Source organism: Camponotus floridanus, unplaced genomic scaffold (genome assembly GCF_003227725.1).
Source record: "Camponotus floridanus strain SB8 unplaced genomic scaffold, Cflo_v7.5 scaffold48, whole genome shotgun sequence".
Taxonomy (NCBI): Eukaryota; Metazoa; Arthropoda; class Insecta; order Hymenoptera; family Formicidae; genus Camponotus; species Camponotus floridanus.
Genome location: NW_020229636.1, coordinates 484395 through 509246, shown reverse-complemented (window position 1 = coordinate 509246; position 24852 = coordinate 484395). Strand labels below are relative to the sequence as shown.

Here is a 24852-nt window from a genome sequence, read left to right as displayed (position 1 = left end):
TAAAAACGATTAAAAAGATGTTTCTTAACGAGCGGAATACGAGCGTGGAAGGGCGGATTAAAAAAGTTGGTTGAAAAGCGATTTAATCGGCCACGTTAAACTCGAGTTGCTTTTTCGAGAAAACGTCTGCGCGCGCGCAACACTAATCTTATAAAAACCATTAGTAAAGTTGATTCTTTCTATTGATTACAACGGTGCAAATTCTGTTGAATGCAAAGGATAATATTAATCATATTGAAATAGATAAGAGACAGCTCTTTAAATTTATTTTAATTCAGTTTCAATTATTTTTCGAAATTATAAGCATCGTAATAAAAAGATTTTACCATGGTAAATATTAACAAAGTAAATATTAATGCTAAATATGACTATCGTGCTTTATGTGTTTCAAAGATTAAGGATCTATTTTTTTTTAATTTAAAAATTTTTTTGATTTAATTTTTATTTATTGATTTGACCCAAATTCCTAATTATTAATTTTTTTAAAAATTACTTAAATCATTCGTTTCTCTGTAAAATTAAAAAGCAACACAGTTTTAATCATTTTTCGAAATTATAAAAATATTTTACCATACAAGATAAATATTAATGCTAAATATGACTGTCGTACTTTATGTGTTTCAAAGATTAAGTATCTATTTTTTTTTAATTTAAAAATTTCTTTGATTTAATTTTTATTTATTTATTTGACCCAAATTTCTAATTATTAATTTAAAAAAAAATTATTTAAATCATTCGTTTCCCTGTAAAATTAAAGAGCAACACAATTGTACAATTTAAATATTTCTCGACGCCAATTCACTTATAACAAGAAATTGTGCGGTTTCGATTTTCATTTGGGAAAAGCGTGGCTGATTCGCGATACAAACACGCACGAATCGGCTGAAGCTAAAGAGATGCACCTCTCGAAGGGGCGAAAAGTTGATCGGCGTAGTCGGCACGTTTAACGAATGTAATGGGTTCGGCCGCTTAAACGCTACGGTCTAATCAAGAAAGTGGTCTGCCTGACGCGAACTCTCGCCGCGAAAATCCCTCTCGTTCTCCGTCGGTTCGGCCGGTCTCACCCCCTTCGGTCATCCCTTGTATCCCCGGCTCAAGCTGTGCTGATTGACGATGAATAAAGGAAATTATGCTGCGGTAAGCTTTTATTCGCCACACCGGCTAAAAAGCAACGTCGTTACCGATCCACGAACGACGGCATATACGCCCCGTAAATCCTGCTCCAGAATCGCAATCGGGCCGAGGGAGATCCTTAATTCCGAAAAAGGTTTAGAAATCGCGGCGCTGGATGGAGATATACGACTCGGTAACGCAGAACGGATTCAATTTGGCTTAATAAAAATATAGTAGCCGGCTAACCAGGGTCCCCCAATAACGTCTCGTAATGCGCGACGCTTTATGTGATTTAATTATGCTAATAACCGGCGATAACGAAATGCGGAATACGCGAAATTTCATGGATAAGCAGATTTTTGTTGGTACATATGCGTATCGAGAGCCGTATCTCTTCAACGCCGGGTGTGTAACGCGACCGAAATTTAATACCGTGACTTTACAACGGCGCGTTACGAAATTTATAGTCCTGGATTTCATGAGTTTCCATATTTCTGCCGTATACATGTACGATAGCAAAACGTTTTCAACGGAATGCATCGCTAACCTGGTCGTCTTTAAAATATATGTGTCATGTATATATTATAAGGTAAAACGATGTAATACTCGCCCCGATAAGGAAAATACCCCGCACATTGCTCAGATGTAACGAGCTTATCAATAAGAATTATTGAAACGAGAGTTGACAATTGGCAATACGCAGAAAACCACACGATATTGCTCAGAATGTGATTTTATATTAAAAAAGATTACAAAATTTCCTAAATATATAATATAATATTTTTAATTATTTTTCATTCTATAATAAATGTTATTATGTTTATAGTTCTTATTTATTATATATGTTTTTATATACAGGGTGTCTTAGACCACCCGTACATCCCTTTAAAATGAAAATAAATGGCTTTTATCAAAAATCACAAACAATTTTTAAGTAAATCAAGTACGCTCTATCAAATGGTGATATTTTCAACTTTTGATTCCCACCGGAAATATGCCATTCGGATCGGAAATTGAATTTTTTTAGGGAAACATGATACTTTTTATTACAGATTCGAATTGTACGTGAAAAAATAAGAAACTTTTGTATGAAACGTTTTTTTTTTCTAAAAGTGCCTTTGTCAATCTTAAAATTGATCTTGATTATTCATCACAGTTACATTCAAGGTGAATTTTAAAATTGATAGAGACACTTTTAGAAAAAACGTTTGATACAAAAGTTTCTTATTGTTTCACGTACAATTCGTTCAATCCCCCTAAAAAAATTTAACTTTTGATCCGGATGGAGTATTTCCGGTCGGAATCAAAAGTTGAAAATATCACCATTTGATAGAACGTACCCGATTTATTTAAAAATTGTTCGCGATTTTTTATAAAAGCCATTTATTTTCATTTGAAAAGGAGTGTACGGTTAGTCTGGGACACCCTGTATATTTGAAGTATTTTGAGAAGATGTAATTTTTATAAAATATGACCGGTGACAGCGGTTTGCAAATATTTCTTCTATTTGACATGTATGAAGATGTACTTTTCTTTAAAAATGCAAAAATGCCCTATATAAGGATAATTTGCTTCAGCTCTATTACAAAATATATTTTTATCATTTTTGGCAGATTATGAGCAAAACATATGAATATAAAAATAACGATGAAAGTTAAGATACCACAAATAAATATCAATTTTTTTGGAAGAAGTAGAAAGAAACGTCTTTGTAAACATTCAAACAATATTTTTATCAAGTTAAGATATGAATTTTCATGTTTCGTCGACTTTTATAATGGAAAAAAATTATTTTTGTTGATTATACTTATCTGAGGCATTTCCTAGTAAAAGTCTAAGGAAAAATGCTCTTTTTAATATTTTCAAAAAATTGATTTCATAATTAGAATACTTCAATTGATCAAAAACTGATGCAATTATTAATCGTAACATTAGTATAAATCTTTGTAAATTTAACAAATTACTACCAATAAAATCTGTTTATCATAAATATATTTTATATTAATTTCAACATATGTAGGATGTATTACATCCTGTATTATATACAAAATACGTGCTCTCCTTATAATTTTTACATTTTTTTATGGCAATAATTTTTTCTACAATTTTTTTACAGTTAAAAAGATATTTTTAAATTTTTATAAAAATATTTTTAAACTTTTATAAAAAGTACCGTGTTTGAAGCATGTGCCTTCTAAATGTATATTGAGAAGTATGTATTACATTTCGATGATGCATCGTTGTTGGAAAAACAATCCTTTCGCGTGCAAAAAGATGCGTGTTTCCTAATGGAACGTATATTCGTTAAAACAAAATATAATACATATAATTCAATTTCTTCGTCGGTACGTAATGTCAATTATGTAATGTTGCATTCTTTCATATGCGTCGATACGCATATGAAACGGAATGTGGGTTAATATGACTTTGCTTTTTGTACAAAATCGAAAGTGGAAATCTGGTTGCAGCTGGTGTATTTCAACGAAATTGCGATATTTTCTGCTGTATTTTCCCGAGTAATTTGAGATGCTGTGCTCCTTCTTTCGGATACAAATTTCTTTTTAAATTCCGAGATGAGTTTTCTCTTGTTGAAAATTGCATCGTACTCTTAATTTTTTTAACATTTAATATTTTCATAATTAATAGAAAGTATTGCTAAAATAAAATTGCTTTGAAATCTTTTTTGTAAAGTTGAAAAAGAACTAGAGCAAATTATTATTTTAATAAATCTATTTCTAAAACTTCATTTTTTAAATAACTTTTTTAGTTTTTAATCCCGGTTCCAGTAATTGCTATTTCATATTCAACGGACGACATGATTTTGTAAATTCTAAGGAGTACATCTGGACAAAAAAAATTTCAATTAGTTTGAAAATTGTCAACTTGATAGAATAAAGCATCTAATCAATGTCTTAATCGATATATAATGGGTCTATTCGTTTTAGCTGCACTGCTGCACTATTGCAATAAGTTAGAAAGAGACAAACATACTTTCTTTCACTCTAACTAATTGCGCTAGTGCAGCAGTGCAGCTAAAACGAACAGACCCAATACACGGAAAAGTGTACTTATTATTAGCTTCTTATGCACAGTTCAGTTTTATGCCATTAATTTCTATTAAAAAACTCAAGGGTAATATGTATATAATGTATGGTATATTAAATATTTTCCTTCCAAAAAAAAATGAAAGGCAATTTTCTTCTTTCACGCTTTATACGCTGCTAATTTTCAAATAATGTCGATCATATTTTCTTTTTGCTCCACAAAAATTTTATCTCTTTTGCACAATTATGATAACTTTTTTATAAAATACAGATTTATATCGCTTATTTCAGCCAATGAACACATTTACCATGAAAATAAAGCAGATTAAGCTCGGAACATGAAATAACGGTGAGATTAAAAGCCGTGAAACGTTCACAGGCAAGGGCTGCTTAAGGGAAAGGAATTATAGACAGTTTTAAATATTTATTAGGCCGTAGAAGCGGCGAGCTCTTCCACGACAAAGAACAGCCAAATGGTAATGAATCTATATGCTTCTTCTCATCTGTCTTTTTCCAGATTTTAATGCGATTTAATTGTAATGCGTTTCTCGAAGCACCGAGCTGCAAGTCGCGATAATTTCAGACAGCTTTACATTTTAAATGACTACGTTTTAAAGACTACGTTTTAAAAACTACGTAAACGTCCACAATCGATGCGATAAATGTATTATTGCTCATTATTTATTTATTTATTTATTCATAGATGAGCACAACATATAAAATACTATAGGCCATTATTGCAGTTATTAATCAATGTCTATTTCCTTCTCGTCCCGTGGAGTATCGCGATGAAGCCACGTTGCATCTGATATACATAATCGCTCCCGTTGCCTTATCTCTTTCTCTCGTAACGCGGGTCGGCCAATAGAGAGCAGATTAGACGAAGGGCAACATGCTGTTCTGGTATCACGCGCCGCGTAACAGCTTCCTCGACATTGCTCGCGTACACGCCATAACGCGAATCCCCTTTAATGCCGACGCGAAATTTACAACGCGGAAATAGGCGCGGCCGGAACCGGCTGGTAGCTCATCGAAACGGGGATAATATCGAGCGGGTACACCTGTCTATCGAAACCGAATTAAAGCGCGACACACGGTGTGATAAGTGGGCGATTTGAAGGGACATCGTTCTAATTTTGTTAGATAAATATTTAATTAATATGTAATAGTTTTATAGCTAAAAAAATTGTTATACAAATATAATTATCTAAAAAAATGTAATAATCTTTTATATTATAATAAATGTACTTTTTTAATATATAGATTAATTACTTTAAAATACTAGTGATCGTTAATTAATAAGTAATATTCTATTCTATAATGCATATGAATTTTTTTATTCTCATATAATTTTATTCTTATTCCATAATTGTAGATAATTATTGAGTTTATGAAATGGAAAAATCATTTGAAAGTACGCTATAATTTTTAAAATAACAGGAAAAGATTTATTTTGTATAGATATATATTTATTTTGCAATTTCTTTATATTATAATTTTTATATTATTTTGCAATCTTTATATTATAATTTTTATATATTTTGTATAGATATTTTATATATTTTGTATATATATATATATATATATATATATATATATATATTTTGCAATTTTTTTATATTATAATTTTTATATTATTTTTTAATATTATTCATTGTTAGGAAATAGAAAGGAAATTTCCCATGTTATCTCACTGCCACATTTTACAATTATTATCTTTTAGAATTTATTATTCTTATTTTCAAAACTCAAATGTCTTGATTTATCAACATTAAAATTAGATTATATTTTCAGACACAATAACATCAATTTCGCGAAAAAATATTTTTGAAATATGAGCGAGAAATAATTTTAACCCAAGCAATAAAATCTTGATTGAGTGCATAATATCGTGTTTTTTCGTATTAATATCGAATTTTTAAATGTAATAAAATAATTACTGGAATCCCTAAAAAGTTATTAACTATTTTTTACAATCTGTCGAAACTAATTTAATAATTATTTAATCAAAACAATCAGTCGTGCAATTATTAAATAATAATTCAAAATTTATCTTAACAAAATAAAAATTATTTTCCTTCAGATCGCTCACGTGTCACCGGTGAGAATTACTGGGAATACTGGGATGAAAGAGATCGGCCGTGTCTGTCCATTGTCTCAATTCCTATCGACTTTCTATGTGATACACTTGTCGCATCCGTTGCGGTATATATAATATAATTACAGGCTGTACCACCTTATATCTACAGTCTGATTTTCGACCATATTCCTGTTTGAGAGCTGGGAAAGAGGAGAGAGAGAGAGGGGGGGGGGAGAGGAACGAAAGACGTCGAGACGCTAAGGTTGACGGAAATCGCGTAAATGCCGAATTTCGGTTCCGTCATTTCCCCTTCCTTCCTCTTCTTCCTTCCCAGCTAAAGATGAGATCATTGTGCTGTGAACGGCGACATGCGTTTGACACGCCTAAGTACATATCGTTGGCAATGGTTTAATTACGCGAAAATTACAACCGTTCACAGAGATGACACACGTGAGTTCGTGACAATAGTAATGTATTCCGTGTGAAAACAAAGGAGGGTTTGTGACTTTGTAGAAACGTTGCTCGCGAGATTTCAGAATTTCACCTGCACATGATATTATTATGTTAGAAAATTATTTATGCGTTTATAATGCAATTATTACTAGATAAATAGTAATACATATTTTACAATAATTATTATTACATTATATATTATTGTATTATGTTATTATGTTACATAATAATTATTATGTATAATTTATTAGATAATAAATTATATAATAGATTGTATGTAATAATTATATGACAAACTTGTAATTCATCTATAATTTGGCAATTTTCTCATTGTTGTAATTATTTATACAATTCATTATTCACTTTCAATATTGCGATCTTACAATTAATTTACATATTTATTTTATATGAGGAAGAATTAAATTTTTCTATAACAATATAAATTTTACAAGATCGATCATTGTTATAATTTCATTACATCGCGTATCGTATAAGCCAGATTTTTACGATTCAGCGACAATGTTTTGTTTCTAAAAAAATCAATATGCATAAGAGAAAGGGATAATTTAATTATTGACCGTATTACGCTCATCAATGCATCGATGCACGCGGTTGCAGATTAGTTACATCTCCTTTAGAGTTATTACGAAGCTGTTAGTACGCCGAGATGGGTCATGTGCATCAGATTCTACCCCGTCCAAGTGCCTGTTTACAGTGATTAAATTATGCTCACGTTGCCGTTACACGTGCTCGTGCTAACGTGTCTACCTACAACGTGACGCGTTTCCTAGCTGTAGAGAAGAGGGAGAGTTGCACGAAATAATGCACGTGTGCTTCGCAACTTGTCGTCTATAACAGTACTGTCTCTAAATGTATACATAATACGCACATTAAAAATATACCCTCTTTAAGTCGTTTAAATAGTGAAAGCAACACTGCTACGAAGAATATCGATTGTGTAAATATTGAAATAATAAAATTGAGATATAAAATAATTTATGAAAATCGAGTTAAGAATTCATGAAATCACATTGAAATGACATTTTATTCTCCATAAATAATTTTAAGAGAATAATTTTAATTTTTTTCTTCTTTATTTAAAATATTATATATTATATATAGACTTTGACCATATTTTTTAATTGTAACATAAATTAAGAAAATAATTTATTTTGCAGAAATAGATGAGGAATACTATTTTCAATTAAAGTTAAAATAAAAAAAATTTTTTTAATATTTAAAATAAACTAAATTTTTTTCTATTAAAGTAAAAGAATAATTACATTCACAGTGCGCGATGCGATATTCACGGGTGATGGGAGGTTTGTAACAGACAATATTTTTCCATCTGGTTAATTTATACAATTTGCAAAATTCTGTTCTAACTCGATAGAATATAGTCGACGCTCGCGCATGTTAATGTTTGTTGACCGTTGTCTCAAATTTTAGTGGTCCTCTGACAACCTCGGTAATTATCAAACAGTGCATGTCGCTTGGTAATTTCCACTACTTTACATTCTACTATTTTTTCCATCAGCAAAATCTCAACGCATACGCAACACGTATAATATATTTCGAAAATCATATAATTTCAAGTTGTAAAATTTTTGCTGATTTAAAATTGATAACCAAATGAATGTATGTGAACATTTAATTGGATTTTATTGTTTTTTTATAAAATATTTTAATTCTTGATTAAAAAATATTGTAAAGTTTGTGTGTATATATGTATATATATTTTAATATATATTTAAGATGTATATAGAAAGCAATTTATTTTTAATAGGGATTCTATGATTAACTTGTAATTGACTCTGTTGTAGATTTCGAGAAAAATTACTTATATTATCAGTAATTTTTCAACAGATTTGTAATTAGCGTTTATAACTTTATTTTTTATTGAAATAAAATTAAAGATGATTTTATTCTGAGATTGAATCGAAAATAAGATTTTTCTGGAGCGCTTTTAATTTGTATGACACTATAAAATTTTTTGATCTTTTATAAAAGCTATTTAAAATGCCTTCATATTTTATTAAAAGGGAAAAACCTATTTCATCGATTTTTTTTTTTAAGTAAAACGTATTTGCGAGCAACGTAAATTGGTATGTTGAAACTCGCTTTGCGGGTAAGGAGCTATTTGTAGCGGTAGTAACTCGTTAAAAATCTCATTACCAGACGTATTTAAATCGCCAAAAATTACCGACCGTGGAACATAGGGATTACATTACTGCCGAGAAGAGTTAATCGCCACGCCATTCAAATGGAGGACTTTAAATGAAAGATAAGGTATAACATGATACACGTAATATGATTATCAGCTTTGAAGCTCATAAAAATTTCACGCACAAAAAACTGAATGACATTAATAATGAAAATTAAGATATCAATGTGTTAATTTCATTTCTTATACTTTCTTTCCAAAATGTTCTCGCCTCGAAACAAGCGGATAAATTATGAATATTTTTAATTTGATTTTGAGAAATATATACACGTATTGCTTGAAATGAATAAATACAATCTCTTTTTTAATTAATAATATTTAATTAATATCCTTAAAAATAAAGCTGCATAATAATTATTAATTTCATTAATAATATATAATTAATATTTAAAAATAAAGTATAATAACCAATTTTATTGCGATTAAATAACAGATAGTTTCTCGAGGCCTGAATATAATAAAAATTCAAGAAATAATTCGGTTACAAAAACCAAATATCAAAAGAAATGCTTCCTCTTCTATATGAGATTCAAAAATTGATAACTTTTTGAAAAAAGATTTTAAATATAAATTTGTTTTGCAAAGAGTGTCTAAAAAAGAGAGTTTAACAAGCCTCTTAATTAATTTTTATTCTTTTTTCTCGCTCGCAACTTACCGCGCTGCCAAATTGGAGTGCTGGCTGGATTGCTGTCTACCTCGCATTTCAGGCTGACAGACATCCCCTCGACGATCGGAATTCCAAAACCAGGTAAACGCGTTATCGCAAACGATGGAGTATCTGAAACAGGTATTAAAGCAATTAGTGTCAATGCCACAACGTCAATGCAATTTACGTGTCTCTGTGGTATCACAAAAACGTAAAAAAAAAGAGCATGAATGTTACTTGAACATGCTGTGCATGTTGCACAATAAACAGATCAGATTTAGAAATCATGTTTAATATAAATAACGCCTCCATCGCGTCTTTGCAGCTCGAGTCTCGAAAATAATAATATATAAAATATAAATATATTTTAAAATATACACTTTAGGAACTATGACATCGCAACACATGAATTATGATACGTGATTGGTCCTATTTTTAGTTATTCCATTTTCTCGAAAAATTCTTAAGATTCTTCTTAACTAAATACAATTCAATCTAATAAAATTTAAAGTGAGAAAACAGCGTCGTTTAATAAGCAATTCGAAAGATCGTAGTGATTGCGAATTGCATTCTTATTTTGAGGACAATAGCAATCTTGCGAGCTCCGTAATTCGTAATTTTCGAATAAGATCTCCGCGCGATAATCCTGAAATATATTGGACAACATAATCTGTTTTCTATGCATTTGAAAATTATTCTTTGCAGGAAAAGGATTTTTTCTACGGAAATATCAGTTATTGATTATTCAATCTAATGCATGAAAATAACCAATTTTAGAATAAAAATTGCAGATGTAAAAAGATATAAACTACTGATAGAGAATATAATACAATAATAAACAAATCTATCTTGCAGCTGATTTCACTCTTTATTGCAGTAAATTATTGCTTAAAAATACGAGGCAAAATTATTTGTAAAATTATCTACAAAATTTATAGATATATTTTTTGATAAAAAAAGCTAAGGGATTAAATTATATAAATACAGATTTAAATTATGTGGAGATTTGTAAATTAACTCTACTGACAATAATGTAAATGTAAAATTTAAATTTACATTTTTTATAGTGCAATGCAATATATTGAACAAATTATTATGCTATTCACAGGTATATTATTGCATTCATTCAATTTATAAAAATGTGATTTAAATGTACGCGTTATACGTTTCAATAAACAAACAATATATATATATATATATATATATATATATATATATATATATATATTTAGATCACCAATGTATTCAATTTACTCAACGTTTTAGCAACATATAAAATTTTTATTATAAATGTTTAAAATTATTCCGCATAAATCTTTTGTCTTATACTCCATGGAATGCTTATTTTCACTATGAAAATTCATTGTGACCTGCTTTCGCAGAGTTCACTTCTCGAATATAAACCAGCTTCTCGCTCAGAGCAACATTATGCGCAGCGATATAACTTCACATCACTAAATATATATAGCGTAAAGAAGAGAAATAAAGAGAGAAAATGAAAGAAAAGAGTTGAGCGAGAGAGAAAGAGAGAGAGAGAGAGAGATGTGAAATGAAACGGAAATTCGTTATAATGAAGAAGCAAATCCCAAGAGGAAATATAATTGAACGCATCAAGTGCCTCTAGAAATCAAATGTAATCGTCAGAAATGACGCGTTTCTCTTGTTATCCCCGGTAATCATTCCTCTCCCTCTCTCTCTCTCTCTCTCTGTCCTTGTCTCTTCTACATCCCTACTTCCTTCTCGCATCATTAACGACCACTGTGGATCCTGGTGACGCGATTTGGACGTATCCTGTCGGTATGTAAATATAAGTACGACAGTCGAACGCGTTCAAGGGGGTTGGCAAGAGTGACCAAAGAGGAGAGCGAGGGAGGCGGGATTAAAATGGTCGTCAAACAAACGAGGTATAGATACGACGTAGTAATTAACGAACGGAACAGTCAAGGTTTTACGGGGGTCGTACTCGTTAAAAGCCCCAACTGTACCACCGCTGTCGACGACGCCGGATGAATTGGACTCCGAAAAGCACTCCACGCGTTCCGATCCCAGAGCACACATCGGCGCCATTCGAGCGATTTGTCGTTACTGTTATTCGACTCGTTAATATCACGTCGCTGCTAACGGGATGATCGTTGAGGTTGTGGAATAAATTGAAGAAGGGGAACGAAGAAACGAGCCGTTGCAAAACGTGACGCAAAAGATGAGGATAGGATCGAAAGCGGAGAATATCGAAAGTGGGACGTGTAGGAGGAAGAATGTAGCGCCCGAGGATGGTGTGACGCGAGACAGAAAAAAATGGAGAACATAAAATGGAAGATAGAACAAGACAGAGGGGGAGAGAGAGAGGACAAGGGCGGCATGACTACCAGGATAGCTCCAAGTTATTCACTCGGCTATAATAGCGCGGTGCTGGGACAATGCAAGCTTAATGAAAGCTCCTCTCCCCGGCGACCTCGCTCACCCTCGTCCCTCTCCCTTTACTCCCATGCTCGTCGCCAGGGCCATCGCAGCTCCGACGCCACCGAGAGAGCCGCCAGGCATGCCGCGCGATGTAGTCCCTGGGTGCAGCAGCATAAACACTAAACAAAGGGAACAATGAGACACAGAAGTGTCCCACAGACCTCGATCGCCTGATGAGAACTTTAAAGCGCCCCCGCAAACTATCGGTCTATCTTTTATTTCAGGAACAAGCGAGGCCACTGTGATCGTCTAAAACCTCTTTATCAGGCATCGTGGGATTTTTTATTTTTTTATTTTTTTCGTTAGAAATTTATTATCTAAAGGAGAGCTTTTATCAAAATTAATCCTCTCCTTTTGCTCACCGAAAGAGACATATTTTCTATCATGAAACTTATATTTAACATGTGGAGAGCAAGTTATACCATAAACCTGCAGCCCTTTCTCTCATTTAATAGACAAAAGTTATTTGTTTTTTTTTTCAAATTGTTTTATATACATATATATTTTAAAACATATTCTTCCAGATATATGTGTGCATGTCTTCTTCTGCATTTGTATCTTAACTAGCTGTTTAAGTTTGACAATAACAAGTAATGGATTGTCCGCATATTGTACAGATCGATTTGTACGGACCTTAAGACGAAATCCCATCTTTCGTCTAGAGAATGAATCTCTTCGAAAGAAATTTCTCTCGCCGTTTCAACCGAAACGCTCGTAAAGTTTATACGGACCGTTAAGCAAGGCTGTGTACGATACGCGGAGGAAAATTTTGCGAACGCATGTAGGTAGAAAACAGGTGAAATACGCGAAATACGGTGACATTATTAAACGACTGAAATTTATAATATATGTACAATTTATGTGATTTGTATACACCATGGCCTATTACAGGAAAAATACAGTTTCGAACAGTTAATTACGGGCAATGACAATTTGTGAATAGAAATAACATTAAACTATTCGACAAGATTCTTTTCCTTGTGCACGCGAGTTAAAATAAACGAATGAAGCGCGTGTTGTTAATTAGTTGTTAATTTGTTTGAAATCAACAACGAACCAATATTGACCTAAACAAGCGTAAAGAGCCATAATCATGCGTACGATGTTTAAAATAGATAGGATGATAAAAGAGGGAAGAAAATGTTGGTTAATGATTTGTGATTGCCAGCATCGCGTGATTCGCGATGTCGGCAATCACAAATCATTAACCAACTACATCATCGATATAATTATCATTACTAAGGTAACAAACCGTCATTGAGTAGCTCCTGTTGCGACGCAACCGCATTGTGATAATGTTCGCCACATATACATATTTGATACAAACAAACGGGATTCGTGTATAGAGCAAATTTGAGCTACGATAATAATGAGAACTTCGCAAAAATTGTTTGGTTACATCATGATATCATCTGTGTTCAACAATTTCTTTCTTTTCTCTTCTTCCTCTTCTTCTCGACGAATTATCTTTGACTCAAATATCAATAATTTGTACATTTTAGAAAATATATCGTTTCATGTATTTAATTTATTTTTTTTACATTTATTATTTTATTATTTCTAACAATAAATATGAAATATTACAGTTGCAGAAATTTTAAAATTTCTCAAACGGTTCTCTGCGATAATCATGTCGACAGCTTATACAAGGAAATACATTCCCCCGGCATAATTCATACGCAATCATCTGGATCGGCGACACTCGAATTCGTATTCGAGTCTCCCATTTCGTTGACTGCCAAATGCTAAACCTACGGTCGTCGAACATAACAGCAGGATACACGAAACAACCGCGGTTTACGATGGCAGCCGTTAAAGTTTAAGTCCGGTTTTATTTGGGTCAATGGGCGACGCGCGAAAATTAAACTCTCGTAATGTGTCGGCCGCACAAAGGGCTCGCATCGGTTATCACATCCAAAGAGATAGACATTGAATAACGCTGCGCGCACGGTTTTCCCATTTGGCCGTGGCACGTACACATTGCGTGACTTTATTAAACACAGCCCGTAGGGAGAGATAGACGCTCGACAAACAAGCCGGAAGACGTGAGGGATGAAAAGAAAAGACGTGAAAAACATTGCGGTGGTATTCGTGAAATACTAATATGAGAATATCAAATATATAAAAATAGAGAAAAATAGTATAATATAAATAGAAAAAAGTATAACATAGAATAAAGTAAAAATAATGTAGACTAAAAATAATATAATATGGCTCAGAGAGGAAAAATGCCTCATTCATCGCTCATATAATTAAAGCTTACTAATAAAATTATTCAAACGGGAATCGCGCTCGATGACAATACATAATTAATCTAGAAATCACACAAAAGTCTTAAAATACGATTTTAAAGATTTAAAAGAAATTACGAAATAATTTTTAAGGAAGAAAATTATAAAATTTGTTTGTAAGTATATTTAATCATTTTTTATTCCATAAAAGTAAGTATATATGTTTTCATTGTATTTTTGAAGATATAATTTATAAAATTTAATTAATGACAGCCAAGTATTTTTTCGACATACGGGTATGTATTTTTTTTAAATACAAAAGGACTCATATAAAAAGTAATGTGCTTTATTATAACATTTTCTTTATCATTTTTTCTGGCAAATTATGGGCAAAACGAATAAAAACCTACAAGGATGAAATAGACATTTCCTGAAGCAATGAAGATTATTATTACAAATAGTTATCTTTTTCTTAAAAGAAATAGAGAAAAGTGGAATCCTTATATATATTCAATTAATATTTTTATCAAGTTAAAATATGAATTTATGTTTCATCGAATTTTATAATTAAAAAAAATTATTTTTAATTATTTAAAACGTTTTTTATCAAAGTTCGAGGAAAAATGCTCTTTTCAATATTTAAAAAAAATGATTTCATAATTATAATACATCAATTAGTCAAATAATGCAATAATTAATATTTGTAATATCAAAATAAATCTTTGTAAACATTACTTATAAATGAAATCTGTTCATTATAACGGTATTTTATGTTGATTGAATTAAATGTGGGTAACACATCACCGTTTTATCCTAAAAGAGAATATAATATGTATAGTCCACAGAGATATATTCAATTTTTCATATCTTTAACCGTCATCATTAATTAGATGGTAAATATTCACGATGTATTAAATTGTAAACTCAATCCATTTAACAAATATTTATTGAACTTTTACAAAGAGCCAGATCTTTACACATACATGTATAATGATAAAGGTAAGTTCCAAGTAAGAGATAATTTCTCCGCTATTTCGTTATCTCTTGTAACAGAAAATGCGGGAGTTAAGAGAAACTCGAGCATCTGATCTTGTAAACTCTAATGACTTTGCTTCAGCGCCAAATCGTAATCCGCAGGTTCATGCAGCTTTCTCACTCTTAAGCTGCCAGCTATTCTCGAAGGAATTATACCGCGCGAACTCCACTAGTCCCTGTGTTACCTGCCTAAGTATTCTCGTGTTCCTACATAATTACCAACTACCATGGTGCCATGCGCCGTTATTAAGCCGCTATTAATCTAGCCGATGCACATATGCGACACTGCATGCCAGATTATGTTTAGATAGTCAGTCAGGGTGACGTCGTCGTAATCTGAAAATCTCGATGAGCCGTTTAAACGGCATAACAACAGCGTAATCGTTTGCGATTGAAAATTAATCGCGGGCGTAAAATTCAAAATGGACGATAACGCTAACGCGAGAAGTTAACGAGACGTCCGACATCGCGTACAGCGATAATCTGGCACTTAAATCCTGGCCGAACGGCCAGGGGGTGTACGCCAGCCATGCAAATAGACAGGGATACAAATTGTAGCGCGGAATAATGGAGGCACTTGATCGCGTGTGTACGTGCATTGGGAGATTCGGGACAATCGGTACAATTTTCATCAGGGGACCCCCTTCTGCGGCCCCCCATCCCCTCCTCACCCTCCCAGACATACCCTTAACGCGATGCAACTGCTACGTTATCGCCGCTGGATTTGAGGCAGATGGAGGCCACCACACGGCCAGGGTGATATTATCGCATTCTCTATGCATGGCCACCGTATTATTTCATAAATTTACAAGTTATTTTCGGATTAGTCGGCGCGTCAGCGGAGCCACGTGCAGCCGGCGCACGGGGTGCAATTTCGCATGGAGTTTTCCGCATAACGGTGTTATTCAAACCGGACACACCCACCGCACGAAGCTCGGGCGCGCGTGAATTAAAGCGAGCCGGCTCGGCTCGCGTGCACTTTTGTAATCGGGAGAATATGCAACCTGCGAAACAACGCGCTCATCGGACGAAGTCGCAATGTAAATCGGATTTCGGCGGAAACACAATATCGTTTAAAGTTCCACACTTTGCGTGTGAATATCGTGTACTTGTGTGTGTTGGAGACAGATAAAAATGAGGAAATTTATGACAGAATGCTCTCGACCTCGTGGAATAAATTAGAGATGACGAAAATTGTATGAAACATAAGAAGTTGAAAAATAGATGAAAATAATTTTTTCTGCCAGGAGAGAAAAGCGTGATTCGCGAATCAACAAAAGTGCAATAAACATATAATTTTTTTATATGCATTTTGAAAAGAACTTTTCATCGATGTTATTAGAGTATTAAATTAATTGTAAAAAATATTAAAATATGTTGACCTCGTCAATATCAGTCAATTTAAAGCGAATCAATAAAAGTGCAATAAACGTATAATTTTTATTTGCATCGTCAATTTTGAAAAGAACTTTAAATCAATTTTATTAGAGTATTAAATTAATTGTAAAAAATACTAAAATGTGTTGATCTCGATATTAGTCGGTTTAAAGCAAATAGGGAAAAAAATAAAATTTCTTTCATGCATTTTTACATATTTTTCCAGGCACTTTTCGCGCTGTTTATACATAAATTTCACAACGTAACCCGCGTATGAAAGAGAATCTGTTACACGATGTCGTAAGAGCTCGAGGATAAAGTACCATCAGTCTTTTTTTTTAAGCTAGAGGAGACGCGGTTTGAAAAGCAATATTACTCCAGGGATCTCTAATTCAGCCTAATTGCTGGCTTATGCGAATCCTTGAAATATTTATGAAGTTTTATGAGAATTTTTCATCCTGTGAAGGGCGGTGTTCCTTTGAAGAGTACCCCAGGGGGTTATGAAGACTTCAACTTCGAACAGCGATTATGTCGATATCAAAGGTATTCGTAGCATTGCTGCCCGAGGCTATGTATGAACCAAATTTATTCGACCCGTTGTTGAACTTCGATTAAGCACTCGCAAACTGCTTCTCTCTAATACCGCTTTCTCTCTCTCCCTCTTTCGAGTACAATAGTTATTAGATTTAGGGAACTTGCTTTGACTTGTCCGAAACAAGTAACGTTATAGCTGGTAACGGTGAAAATACTCCTTTTATACGTTATAAAATTTGCAACTCTATATTTACTAATTTTATTATTTTAAAAATAATAAAATTAGAAAATATAGAGTTGCAAAAAAACGTATTCAATAGTTAAAAATATTCTACCATTAAATTACATGCTTTTATTTCTGTGACAAGGATTGGTCAGCGTAATAATCGGAGTAATCTATCTGAAATACTCGCACGATGTCCATGTGACTAGAACATTCACTTAGTTATCGCGTAATCGCGTAACAATGTCCTTGGTCTATACCATAACTTCTTACATCAAATCCTGTTGCTGTAATCATGCATCGCATCTGTATAATTATGTGTAATTAGAGAGAATCTGGTGATATATACTCTATAGAATATATTCGGTGAACGTGGGATACATTCCCCGCATTCTCTCTCTGGAATATAGGATATCCTGTATCCTCCGTATCTTCAGCAGGGAATACACAACTTTAGACGTGAAATGCCGACGGAGGTGTTCGAACGGAAAGCGGCCTTTCCGATACAAGAAGAAATAAAATGGAAACTAGACGGTTCGAGCCGCAGTAATTGAATAACCGTTATGTTTATTGGTTTCAAAATCTAATTTTTATATAATGTAATCGAACGGCTAATACTCGTACAAGCAGAATACGTATTATTAGAGGAGAAACCTTCAGAAATATGAAAAACTGTCGCAATTGTTTATTATTAAATTATTATCATTTTATTATCATCATCATTTATTTTATATCGATCAAATCTGTTTTTTCTTTTTTCCTCGAAAATAGCTTTGATGAAGTAAAACAAAAATATTCCCTTTTTCAAATAAGAAAGATGTGGAGAATTTATAAACATTTAATAATGAAGAAAATGATGTCAACTTGAAACTTGTTAGAAGGCTTACAAGTGATATGTTCCAGCTCATCTTTGATATCAAGAAATTTATCAGGTATTTTAAAGATCTTTACTTAAAGTAAAAATAATTATCATAAATTGTTAAAATTTACAAAAGTTATTCGAGAAAAATGTTTCTCAAATTTTAATTTTAAAGACAAATATCTCAGTCGAGATGCATTCTCAGGACATATGCGATTATTTTTATCTGTTCTATGAAATATTGCTCATTTCACCAAAACATCCTATAAATCAAGATTATAATATTTTTTCTTTGAAATAAAAAAAAGTTTTAATTTTAATAATTTTATACGATAATTAATTTCACATTTTCCGTATCGATGTAAATTATATTAACAATATATAATATATACTTGCAAGGTTTGCATTTTTTTAAATTAAAATATTATTAATATTAATATAAATAAATATTATTATTAATATTATTATAATTATTATTATTAATTATTATTATAAATATTATTATTAATATTATTATTAATATAAATTAATATTAATATTAATAAATATTATTAAAATTATAATTTTTTAATAAAAATATTATGCACTTAGCTTTTTCCATATACATATATATCTGAAAGCTATTATCTAAATTAATATTAAAATAATCGCAGCTCTCTTTTACAAAATCGATTTTGCTGCATATTTTCTGGAAATTGCGCAGCATACAACATTACAAACAAGTTGTCATTTAACCATTTCCTTCTCAATTAGAAAGCATGTTCTTTCAAATTGACGTTGATGCAATCACCGTCGCATTTTTTCCACGATAATTTAGCATCTTTAGATCGCACGCGTCGTCGTTGTAAGAGTACGCGAAAATCTCACCCTCGTTCTCTTACTTCGAAGCTTCATCACTCACAATGGGGCAAATACACGATGAAAGGTCTCTAACGACGCGGTATATGTCGTTTTAATTCCCGAACACAGCCGGACAGAAGGAAAATCGTCGACTCGTCGCTTTAATGAAGTGTCGCCACACGTTCATTTCGCACGTACGTACATAGATACGCAGAAATCTCTCGCCCCGGTCGGTTCTGGGGGAATTATATACGACGGTGTTGGTTGGATGAGCGACGGGAAAGAAGATGAGACGAGGCGGCTCACCGCGAGAGCTGAAAAAGTGAGAAACGGGGACGGGAACTCGCTGTAGCTTGTGCAAAAAAAGGGATGAAGAGGGAGAGAAAGAGAAGAGTCGGAGAAACCAAGAGCTCGCGGAGCTGTCCGCGTGTAGACGTTAACAGTGATATTAATGCGGCCCGGCAACGGGATACACGCGAGAAAAGTCGGCTCGGATGGCACATTATATGTCACACTTCGCTGGATAATCCAACTCGGGTCTCCGCGAGAAGGGGTGATTTCGGTTGAACGAGATAGCGAGAAAATTTTATTCGCGAGATCGATATTCTCTGTCGAAGAACAAGCGGCGACACTAATGAGAAAATGTACTAATTAGAAAGATATCGCGGGAAAAAAGTAATTGCGTCCATCGTTATTTTCAGGGCTTCCGATAATTGTACATTGGAGGACATTTGTTTTTTTTATTACTGTTATCGCGAGAAATTTCCTTTTTCTCTTGATTTTTTTTCTCTCTTATTTTAACGTAGATTCCGAACACGTGGGATATTCTTTCCGATTCTATTTCATTTTTCCATCCAATCTTCGATGCCGCATAAATATGGAGAAGTGCATGCCAATCGTCACGTTTTCGCTATCACCTGTAATGTGCATAGATCATTTTCGCGGCTGTAATATTAAGACCCGTGAATTCACCGGGGAATTTATCGGTTTCAATTCTTGTTGGGAACTCATATCGGTTTACCAGACCGCAATTCAAAGCCGTTTGCAAAAGAGCATGAAATTTTCTTCAACAATTTCAAACTTCTGTCGATGGAGGAGATTCCTGCGTAGACCGGTAACTAGTCAATCTCGGCGTCAAAGCCGGCAAAGTGCGATTGTGCTTAAAAACCTGTGAGCAAATCTCATTTTGCAACAACATTTTCACGCTGTTGTCGCGCTGCTCCGGGATTAGACAGACCATGGCAAACTGGCTTGACATAAACTTGTTGACATTAGTCAGACCAGGTTGGTGCGCGAATTTGTGGGACGCGAATGTTGGCACTTAAACAATGACAACGGTGTAAATGTTTGTATAATAAATAATGACGACGCGAATGACGACAACAAGTTGACAAGTAGTCTGTGTTGTAGATAATTTGTAAGCACCGCGAAAATGAAAATGGTCACACTCGTGATGAAAATGAGGTTTCGCCAGTTTAATGATATATTTTTAAATATTTTAAATTATTATCGGTAAGTTCATTAGCAAAGAAATATTCCAATATTAGAGTCATCCTAAATGTCCATCAATTACTTCGTCTCTAGATATTTCTGAAATTTTAAGTGACAGTTACGCTAATTTTATAGAATATGTTATTTGTTATTTAATTCGTTTTCATATGCTGATTAAATAACTTGGATTTTTTTATCGTGCAACATTTTTTTGGAAAGTTAATATTGATTTTTAAATCATTATAAAATTTTTGAAAGAAACAAAATTATATATTGTTTTTATACGCTCAAACAATATATATTGTTTTTTTTTTATATTCACAATTACTAAATTTATTGAAAAATATTTTAGATAAAACGATAATATATTTATTTTTAAAATAAATTATTGAAATTCAGTATAATAAAATATATTGTAATAAATTGCTATAAATCATTTAATCGACCGTATGTAAAATATTTATATTTTTTATACAATCGTTTATTAAAATATTGATTCTTCAAAAGATAAGCATTTGAGAATTATATTTCTTAGAAAAACAACATATACATAAATTTACATCATAAAATCAATTGCAAGAGAATTAACCAGAAAAAAGGTAGATGACAGACAGAAAACAGACGCTTGGCTATGTGGTATGGATGTATTCAATTAGATAAGATAATGGTATAAGAGAACCAGTAATCCCTCTAATGTCTTTCTTATCAACGTATAAAAACTCAGCACTCTAGATGTAAGAAAAATCCAACGTTAATTTAATTATAGTCGACCGTGCTTCTACTATATTAAACAATGTAGCATGACTTGTATGTAATTTGTTTTTAAGCTGGCACATCTCTAAGTTATATATATTCTTTGTTTATCTTTAAAAAATATTATACTAGAATCTAAAATAATTTTTTAAAAATATTAATTAAAAAAATATTATTATATTAAAAGCTTAAGACTAATTAGAGAAATTAATTTCATTATCCAATTCTTTTTAAGCTATTTATTCAACATTTTACTAGGCATATGGTATAGTAAAATATTAAATAAGTTTGAAAAAAATTGCATAATAAAATTAATTATTTCCTTGAATTAATCCTAAGTTTTTAAAATCACTCCCAACATAATCTCCCCAAAAAATAATATATTTTGCAATTAACATTTTTACTAAATACATGGAAAGAAGGACTCTACATTAATATTCCCTGCGAAGTGACTATATTTTATTATACAGATCGTGCATGTGTCTCATTCGTATTAAGGGAGCATTTCTTCTTTATGCTCTAAGGGGCTTTTCAAAAGGCGAGTAATATGTCCAATTCAGAATCACAGGTCCATTGAAAGCACAGACACCGGTGTCTACTTTCCGGTAGAATCAACATCGTTTCATTGAAAGCCAGGCAGTTTCCCGGCCAAGAAGGGTAAATACCGCACGCGAATAATATAGGTGCGACGCGAGAAGTCTCGTGGATACACGAGATACACCGTAGAAACACATCCGGATGCGTGAGACAGCGTGTGTATGGTAATGCGGGGATAGGTCTATGTCGAGCGTTAACGATTCCGCACGGTATTAATCTGAATTTCAAATTTCTCCACCTTCGCACGCACGAAGAGTCGTACAGAGAGCGAGACGTCCGAACTTACGCGCTGGTCCGGAACTGCTCCCGGACTTTCCACTTACGGCAACTCCGTAACTCTAGCGTAAAAACGTTATATTGACCTCGCTCTAACGAGAGAGAATTAAATTGCCGTTTGCAATCTTGCATTCGAGATTGCGAACGAGATTCATTGGTGCGCGCCGAGTACGCTGATAAACATGACAAATATTTTCGCCTCTAAAATAATCAATTCTTAATTTTTATATAAGAAAAAAGGAATATGATATTTAAAATCCTTAGTTAGCTCTTATTTTCATGACAGAGCTTCTTTTAAAATTTCTAAGCAATATTCCATTTTTTTGTTAAGGAAATTTTATGTCCAAAACATTTGGATGGAATTACACGCTAAGCCTAAGCATATAATTGAGACAGAAGCCATATTGTTTAAATTTATTTTGTTTGTCAAGTTAGCGTAAATTGGGTTTTTTGTGAAGCTGTTACTTTCAAGCACATTTTGTGTGCTTTGTTTTACATTTCATGTTCAAGATGCCGAGAGAAAATGTGTCGGCAATTTTTGTTACACATGAAATGAAGAAACTTTTTCGTCTCAAAAACATGTAATTATTTCTTAATTAAGACAGTATATCATCATTATTTCAGTTGTGAGGTAGAAAACCAAGACAAGTCCCTTCTGGGCATACACCTATTATAATTCATGCATAAGGAATCTCCGTGGTTTGTTGAAGGAATGTATGGTTAATGCCTTTCATCATTCCTTTGATATGGCAAAATCTTAAAGACTATAGAAATAATTACTATTTTCGCAGAGGTATCTTTTCTTCAGCATAGAATCGAAAAAATGGACAATCAGCTATCCAAATATCTTATTAATTATATTCGACCAGTACCATATAAAAACGACTTGACTGTTTCTATTCTACCAAAATAGTACATTCTAAAGCTCGATAAAGACGTAAAAATTGAGAACCATCTTAAATCAGGAAACATCTTATTTAGTATTAAATCCTCTCGCAAGACTATTGAATATTTTATTTTATTAAAAATGTTGAATATTATATATATTATATCTCGCAATTCAAAATTAATAAAAATATTGTAGTGCCATATTATTATTTCTCGTCCCATTTTTGGTAAGAATTGATTAATTTTACAAAGAAAAAATTTTTATTTTTTATACCAGTGTTGTTGATATGCTTCCGATATTTAAATTTATTTATTAAGTCTTTTTTTTGTTTATTAAAGAGAACGGAATAGATATGCTGTTGTCACATACACACACATATATTCATTCTGTCATTGGTTTCACGATCTCCGCTCTTCGCTACGTTGCTTCATTCGCGCTTCCTCCGGAGGGATAATAATGGTCGTAAGATGTCGAATGGCGGAATGCGTCTTTAAGCGCTGTAATTTACGACAGTGTCAAATCCGCCGGAATAGCACAGTAGTAAATGATGTCGTGTAACGTCGCGATGTAGAGTACCGCTCGCACGAGTGAAATTACTCGTATAATAAGTAACATATATAGCGAAGAAGAGCTCGCAGCCACTTCTCGGAGAGAAATGTAAATACTCTCTATGCAGTTGATGAAGTAGCTGGCTGGTTGGCGCGTCGAGGCCCTTCTGGTAAGGGGTAGAAAAAACTCCTCAAAAGAAGCTCCAGCTGAGAGCTGAACGCATAAAGATGAGCGTTAACCTGACATCATCCGCGGCCAGTTTTAAACTCATTAACGAAACTAATAGAGATATCGTGAGATTTCATAAGTGTCACTATTCATTCATTTTGCGCGAAATAAAACGCGAAAAATAATATTTATAGGAATATAAAATATGCATTTAGAATTTTTACTGATATGCTATTTTAATTAAAATTAGTTTTATCATATTTAATATTTCATGAGTTTATTACATCGAGTTTTAATTTCTTGTTGAGCAAAATGGAATTAAGATATTTAATTGTTTTTCCGCTTTTTATTAATAAAACAAATAACGATAATTATATCCTTGAAACTTTCCTTGATTATTAAGAAATTAATATCCAAAAGATGATATCGAATTACGTTATAGTTATCGAGAATACCCGTTACAATTAATCCGAGCTCGGTGAAACGTATACTCCCTCCGTCTTTTTGCCAACCGTAGGTTGGCAGCAGTCGGGAGTAAAAAAAGACTAATTTTTAATCGTAATCTTTTAAATTCGATATGTATAAAATCAGCAATCTAGAATTAATTTCAGCGAGCGTTCTTCCGTGATGATCAGAGTTTCGTCTCTCGTGACAGTTTGGAATACTAATAAAGAACGTCCTTTAGCGATGTCAAAGGCTTTTTATGCGAGAGCAGTTACGTGAGCTCAATAAGAATATACTCTTCCTCCTGCAAGGAAGGGAGGAAGAAAAGACGTATGTATTCACTACTGGAATTAGAAATGTTTTATGCATACTATTGCACGCTATGCAGCTCACGATGTGCCAGGGGTTGTTTCCCAGGTATACGCTGTGCTGCTTGTATACTTTTCAAATTTTCCCTGCATAATTACGCGCATGAGCATCTACATGCGTGGACAAAAAAGAATTTCACTGTCGTAACCAAATCGCCGGCGCTACTGCATATTCGATGCAAAAGCAAACGAACTTTG

The 24852-nt window shown here is 32.8% G+C and overlaps 1 protein-coding gene across 5 annotated transcripts in view; it reads right to left on the bottom strand.

Moving 5' to 3' along the window:
* LOC105255044 (hemicentin-2) overlaps positions 1-24852 on the bottom strand; it is a 404047-nt gene that overhangs the window by 80780 nt on the left and 298415 nt on the right. For all 5 annotated transcript variants that reach the window (XM_025412106.1, XM_025412105.1, XM_025412103.1 and 2 more), the window contains one exon: positions 9570-9692. In XM_025412106.1, the coding sequence (XP_025267891.1) occupies positions 9570-9692 (123 nt within the window). The remainder of the gene's footprint in view (positions 1-9569; positions 9693-24852) is intronic.